Source organism: Myotis lucifugus, unplaced genomic scaffold (genome assembly GCF_000147115.1).
Source record: "Myotis lucifugus unplaced genomic scaffold, Myoluc2.0 scaffold_771, whole genome shotgun sequence".
Classification (NCBI taxonomy): domain Eukaryota; kingdom Metazoa; phylum Chordata; class Mammalia; order Chiroptera; family Vespertilionidae; genus Myotis; species Myotis lucifugus.
The window spans coordinates 187,531-194,436 of record NW_005871819.1 but is presented as its reverse complement, the minus strand read 5'-3'; the positions used below and the strand labels follow the sequence as shown (position 1 = coordinate 194,436).

General features: G+C 57.7%; 1 protein-coding gene across 2 annotated transcripts in view; it reads left to right on the top strand.

Moving 5' to 3' along the window:
* The window catches only part of APOE (apolipoprotein E), a 6,693-nt gene extending 4,039 nt beyond the window's left edge, over positions 1-2,654 (top strand). For both annotated transcript variants that reach the window (XM_023746958.1, XM_006106135.3), the window contains exons 2-4: positions 792-851; positions 1,293-1,470; positions 1,804-2,654. In XM_023746958.1, coding sequence (XP_023602726.1) covers positions 809-851; positions 1,293-1,470; positions 1,804-2,515 — 933 coding nt within the window. In that variant the 5' untranslated portion in view covers positions 792-808 and the 3' untranslated portion in view covers positions 2,516-2,654. The remainder of the gene's footprint in view (positions 1-791; positions 852-1,292; positions 1,471-1,803) is intronic.
* The last annotated feature ends 4,252 nt before the right edge of the window (positions 2,655-6,906 follow it).

Sequence of the window (6,906 nt, the reverse complement as noted above, 5' to 3'; positions counted from 1 at the left end):
GAGGGCACAGGGACATCCCCAAATCAGCCAGAAGGGCTAGAAGGTAGGGTCGGGGGAACATTGACCTGTAGAAAACCAGATGAACCATCGAAAGAGCCCACAAAGTTCTGGCCGGTTTGGCTCAGTGGATAGAAGGGTCCCGGGTTCGATTCCGGTCAAGGGCATATGCCCGGGTTGCGGGCTCAGACCCCAGTGAGGAGCGTGCAGGAGGCAGCCGATCCATGATTCTCTCATCAAGGATGTTTCTGTCTCTCTCTCTCCCTCCCCCTTCCTCTCTGAAATAAAGACAAATATTTTTAAAAAAAACAAAAGACCACAAATTTATTGAGCACCTACTGGGTGTCCCCTTCATCCCCAGACTTCCACTCAGGGTGGTGGCAGGGTAGCTAGAGCATTGACCGAAGGAGACTTTTAAATGATTAAATTAGCTAATATGTGGAAGAATGGCACTTAGGTTGAAGATGGAGCTTAGAATGTGAAGGTAGAGCCAGGAATGCAAGACTGGAATTTGGAATGCCCAGCTGGGCTCACAGGGAGCTCGGGGAGGAGGGGTGAGTGGAATTTGAACCCTGGGGGAGGAGGATGGAATTTTGGCCGGAGTCGACCTGGGGGATGAGGAGATAGGAGAAGACAATAAGGAGGTTAGACAATAGTACACGTTTGTGATGGGATTAGGAAGATGCAGGTCTGGGGCTAAGTGAGGCCTTAAAGTCCAAGACCCAGTGGGTGTGGCTCTAAGTGGGAGGAGCCCCCACTGGCTATTGATTGACGGTGGTTTCTCCCTCCCCCAGACTGACCTGCGCTAAAGATGAAGGTTCTGTGGGCTGCGTTGGTGGTCACACTCCTGGCAGGTATGGGGCGGTGCTTGCTCAGGTTCCCTGCCCCTGCCCCCTCCCATCACCGGTTCCCCCTGACCCCTTCTATCCCTGTGCCCCTTCTGCTGGTCTCTCTCTTGAGAGGAGGCCCAAGTCTGAGCCCTCTTCTGACATTCACTGGCTCTGAGTGGCTGTGACTGTCTCAGGGCCTCGCTGTTCCCATTCCTACGATGGGAGTTCAAACAGTTTCCAATGCATTGTTGTCAGGCAGATAGTGAGGGCTACACCAATGTCCATCACCCCCGCGTGGAGCACACACCACAGACACTCGGTGAATGCCTGTCCAGTGAGGAACCAGACTGGCCGTCCTTCCCCCCCTCCCTGCCCATCAGTGCTCTAAAAAGGCCTGGCTGAGGGACCTACTGTGTGCTTGAAGAGGGCAGGGGACCTTGACGGCCATGCACTTGTTCCACGCAGGATGCCAGGCCCATGTGCAGGAGGAGGTGAAGCTGGCACCGGAGCCAGAATGGTGGCAGGTCAGCCAGCCCTGGCAGCAGGCGCTGGGCCGCTTCTGGGATTACCTGCAGTGGGTGCAGACGATGTCTAACAAGGTGCAGGAGGAACTGCTCAGCAACCAGGTCACCGAGGAACTGTCGTGAGTGTCCCGCCCTGGCGCCTGGCCCTCCTGGTGGGCAGTTCCTGTCTGGAACTCTTCAGGGGTCTGTTCATTTCTTGCTTCCTCTTGGCATTTTGAATTCTTGGCTTGACCTCTGATTCCTCCTCAGCTCTTCCTGTCCCTGGCATGTTCCGTTCTGTCTCCCAACATCTTTCTAGCCCATCTGCTCCTGGCTGTCTGGGTCCCCTCCTCTTGGCCTCTCCCTCTTTTGGGTCTCTCTGTCTCTGTCTCTGTCCCCTTCTTGCCCCCTCCACCCCCATCTTTCCCCCTTTTCTCTCCACACACACCTCCTCCCGCCCCCTCCGCCTTCAGGAAGCTGATGGAGGAGACCATGGGGGAGGTGAAGACCTACAAGAAGGAGCTGGAGATGCAGCTGGGCCCCATGACCCAGGAGACGCGTGACCGCCTGTCCAAGGAGCTGCAGGCAGCGCAGGCCCGACTGCGGTCGGACATGGAGGAAGTGCGCGCCCGCCTGACCCAGTACCGCAACGACGTGCACACCATGATGGGCCAGAACTCCGAGGACGTGCGGGCCCGCCTGGCCTCCCAGCTGCGCAAGCTGCGCAAACGGCTGCTCCGCGACGCCGACGACCTGCAGAAGCGCCTGGCTGTCTACCGAGTCGGGGCCCGCGAGGGTGCGGAGCGCGGCGTCGGCGTCCTCCGCGATCACTTCTTGCCGCTGATGGAGAAGGGCCGCGCGGGCGCCATCAACGCCAGCCAGCCGCTGCGGGAGCGGGCGGAGGCCTGGAGCGAGCAGATGCGCGGAAAGCTGGAGTCGATGGGCAGCCGGGCCCGCGACCGCCTCGATGACATGCGCAACCAGATGGAGGAGTTGCAGGCCAAGATGCAGGAGCAGGCCGACCAGATGCGCCGGCAGGCGGAGGCCTTCCAGGCCCAATTCAAGGGCTGGTTCGGGCCCCTGGTGCAAGACATGCAACGCCAGTGGGCCGGGCTGGTGGAGAAGATGCAGTCGGCCTTGGGCGCCAGCCCCGCCCCCACCGCGGTGCCCAGCGAGAATCAATGAGTGCTGGCCACGCCTGGTGGACCCCACTCCGGCCACCCCCGTGCCCCTCCCCTCTCCCAGCCTGCAGGGGCCCTGTGCCTGCCCCCACGGCCCCCCTGGGGGGCCCTGGCTTAATAAAGGTTCAGCAAACTTCACAGCAGCTGCAGGGCATCTGAGTGGTTTCTTACAGCCCCACACGGTCCTGTCCCCTCTGAATGCGTGTCCGTCTCTTTGTCTCCTCTCTTGACTGTCTCGGCTTCCTCCGGTCCCTCTCTGGGGTTTTCACCTTTCAGTCTCTGCCGCCCGCTCTCTCCTGCCTCTTCCCATTCTGTCCCTGAGACATGGTTCTGGAACAAACCGTCCCCTGGGGTACATCCTGCGGTTACTGCCAGGGGCGGAAGCAGCCTCTGAGCCTGGGTGGCCCAGCTTCGTCACACCCGCTTCGTAGCGCTGTCGGACGCAGAAGGCCTGAAACCACCCACGATGGCGCCATTTTACTCCCTCATCATTCTCCCCTTTCTCCACCCAGCTTATCTGGTCCTGCGTCCCGGCCCCTCCTGGCCTCTGAGTGCTGAGAGCCTTCATTTTCCGGCTTCCTGTTTTCCCCCCCGCCTCTCTCTTTCCTCTCCCTACCTCCAGTTTCTCTTGCCCAGGCCAGCTTCCCCCCCCCCCAACACACACCCTCCCCCCCTTCACTCTGAGCTGTGCTGCTTGTCCCCAGCCCTCACTCATTCCTTCCCTCCCGGTCGGTCGCTGGGTCCTGGCTGGAGAGAGAAGGCAGAGGAGCTCCGGGGAGGGTCCGCACAGCCCCTGGAATCCGGGGCCCGAGGCTGAGTTGGAGCCGCGAGTGCTCTCCTGTCCACCCTCGGAGCAGGGCTCCCACCACAAGGGCCAGGCCAGGGCTTGAGCTTGTGTTCACAGGGGGCCTGCATGTCACTCACCCAGGGCTGATCGAGGAGGGGAAGGGTCAGTGGGCTGGAAGGCAGGGGGCCTCCTCCCAGCCAAGCCTGGAGCTGGGCCAAACCCTCTCAGAGCCTCAGTTTCCCCAGATGGCAGTGAGGGAGGACACATCAGTCTCCCATCTGAGGAGACCGATTTTGAGTTCTCATGCATGAAGACACCTGAGCGGGGTCCCAGGCAGTTCTAAGAGGCGGGATAGCCCCGCTGGTGTGGTTCAGTGAGTGTCCACCCAGGAACCGAGAGGTCGTGAACCAATTCCTGATCAGGGCGGGCTCCATCGCTGGTGGGGGGCGGCCAATATGTTTCTGTCTCTATCCCTCTCCCTTCCTCTCTAAGATCAATAAAAACCGCCCTAGCTGGTTTGGCTCAGTGGATAGAGCGTCGGCCTGCGGACTGAAGGGTCCCGGGTTCGATTCCTGTCAACGGCATATGCCTAGGTTGTGGGCTCAATCCCCAGTAGGGGGTGTGCAGGAGGCAGCCAATCAATGATTCTCATTGATGTTTCTATCTCTCCCTTTCCTCTCTGAAATCAATAAAAAAATATATATTTTTTTAAAAATCAATGAAAACATATTTTTTTAAAAAAGAGGTGGGACAAGGGCTGGGAAGGAGCTTTGGGGAACAAGGCTGGCAGGGGGTGCTGTGGGCACTGTGGGCAGAGGCTGACCCCAGCAGGGATCTGGAGAGACAGCCTGCAGTCGGGAAGGGGGGAGACGAGCGCCCCCACATTTGCCCCTCACTGCGCCTTTGAATGTTCTTAGCCGGTCCTCTGTTTCCCCACCTGTAACCGAATATCCCTATAGTTGAGGTGAGGATGAGACTAAACAAACAAAGTTTTTCTACTCTCGTGGGGCTGGACACGGAGGGGGCAGGCCTTTGGGTGGGTGTCTGGGGAACGCCGGCTCACGAGGAAAGCAGGTGCCCGGGAAGACAGCTCGGCTCGGGGCTGACAGAGGCTGGAAGCTGCTGAGCTGGCTGGAGGGGTGTTGCAATCTTGCCAGGATCCGGTCTCTGTGTCCCTTTCACAACCAGCCCCCTCACCCCCAGGCTGACACGTGGTGTGGGGGCACAAGCCCAGCCAACCTAGAGTCTGGGGCCCGGGGCCACCCTCCCCTGAGCTCCCAGGGGTCACTGACGGTCAGAGGCAACTGAGAAGAAGGGAAGAAGCACTGGACTTCAGCCCCGGGGGACAGATGTAGAGCTGGGGGGGAGGAGGGGGGAGAGGCGGAGGGGCTTGGTGCCAGGAGGGGCCTGTGAGGCTGAAGAAGAGCAGTGGAGTGTTTCCAGGGGCCCCTGGGAGGCCTGGAGGTGGTGTGGCAATGCAAGGGCGTGGCGCCTGGAGGGATGATGGGGGCCCTGGGAGCCTTGCAGAGGGGGCTGCGTGGTTTAGACAGGCTGAAAAGACCCCGCCCCCAAAGGGGGGTTGGGGACTGTGAAGTTAAGACCCCAGGGAGGCCCTAGCCGGTTTGGCTCAGTGGACAGAGCGTCAGCCTGCGGGCTGAAGGGTCCCGGGTTCGATTCCGGTCAAGGGCACATGCCTGGGTTGTGGGCTCGATCCCCAGTGTGGGGCGTGCAGGAGGCAGCCAATCCATGATTCTCTCTCATCATTGATGTTTCTCTCTCTCTCCCTCTCCCTTACTCTCTGAAATCAATAAAATAAAATAAAAAAAGACCCCAGGGAGGCCTGAAATATGTCAGATGCGAAGCTTGAAGGGCTCGAGCAGTGGTTCCCAACGTGGGGCACATGCCCCACACGGGGGCAATTTGATTTAGGGGGGCAATTCGAGAATGAGTTATTAACAGTGAATTTTTTGCATTTCTTATGGTTCTAGGGGCCTCATATACAGTATATAAATATGTATTGTGACATATTTATGCATTTCAGTTCTCTATTATGTTTTGAAACTTTATTTGCTATTTTTTCATCTCCCTTCATATTATTATTATTATTATTATTTAAAACAATATCTTAGTAATTTCTTCCTTAGTCCTTCATCTATCCTTTTGTTCTTTTATTTTTCTCTTTCATGGATGCCATGTTCTTTGGAAGCTTGTTTAGACCAAGTTACTGGCCTTTTAGGCTTCCTCCACGTGAATAGGAGCAGCTCACTTTTTGAATAATAAGAATTATATGTCATGTTGGGGGGGGTGGAAATCAGGATTTGAGAGATGCTTAGGTGGGGCATGGCCAAAAAAAGGTTGGGAACCACCGGGCTAGTGTGAATGGAGGGGGCATGGGTGGACCCCACAGACATAGAGCAAGAGTTGTTAGAGCCCTAGCTGGTTTGGCTCAATGGATAGAGCGTCGGCCTGCGGATTGAAGGGTCCTGGGTTCAATTCTAGCCAAGGGCACATTCCTGGGTTGCAGGTTTGATCCCCAGTAGGGGGCGTGCAGGAGGCAGCCAATCGGTGATTCTCTCTTACCATTGATGTTTCTATCTCTTTCTCCCTCTCCTTTCCTCTCTAAAATCAATAAAATATATTTTTTTAAAAAAGAGTTGTTAGAGCTAAAGAGGCTAAGAAGAGGGAGGGGATGGGAGAGGTGGCCTGGGGCACCATGTGAGTGGGGTGACTAAGTAACCGTTCCTGAGAGACCCCCGGACGCTGGGAGACTGTGTGAAGCAGGAGGGGAGGGGCAGGAAGCCCGCAGAGGCCCCCACACTCAGGGAGATTTGGAGGGAAGCGTAATGAGCAGCAGGAGGCTTCGGGCCAGGGCACTTGCCTGTGTCCCACCTGGCGCCCATCCCCACCAGCCGGGATGTAAGAGGGAAAGGTGTTTGGCTCAGGCACCAGGGGAGGCGCAGGGGGAGGGAACCTGCCCCGCCCCCTCCCGGGACCATAAAGGCCAGGCCAGCCTGCGACCTGCTACCCCTGCTGTCCAGCAACTGATTCAGGTTGGTGCTCGGTGCCCCAGAGGGAGCCTCCACACACCAAGAGCACAAGGAAAAGGTTGGGGGGAACCCCGGGGGAGGGGGAGGGGCGCCACGGATCACCCCACCCCGCCTCTCCCTCCAGAATTCCCTCCGGCCCAGCCATGAAGCTCATCCTGTCGCTCTCGGTCTTGGCGGTGGCTCTGTTGATGGTTTTGGAAGGTAAAAGGGGATGGGTGGGCAGGTAGCTGAGGATAGAGGGTTGAGGCTGCAAGTTAGAGGTTCAAGGGAGTCATTGGTCAGTGGTCAAGGTGACAGACATGGAGACAGTCTATAGAGGCCAGTCCAGGGGCCCCACAGCCTTAACAGTGGGCAGGTCCATAGGAACTCTGCTGCTTAGGGCCAGCAGACTCTTGGGCTTCAATTCAAGTTGGTCACTGAGGCTTCCAGACTAGATAACACATCTATAGTGGTCACAGCACTGACCTTTGTCCCAGCTTCCGTTGGTCATTCTCCTTGCTGCTTGCCGGGCATGGCACACAGCGGCTTGAGAATGGGGTGAGGAAAGACACTTTACAAACT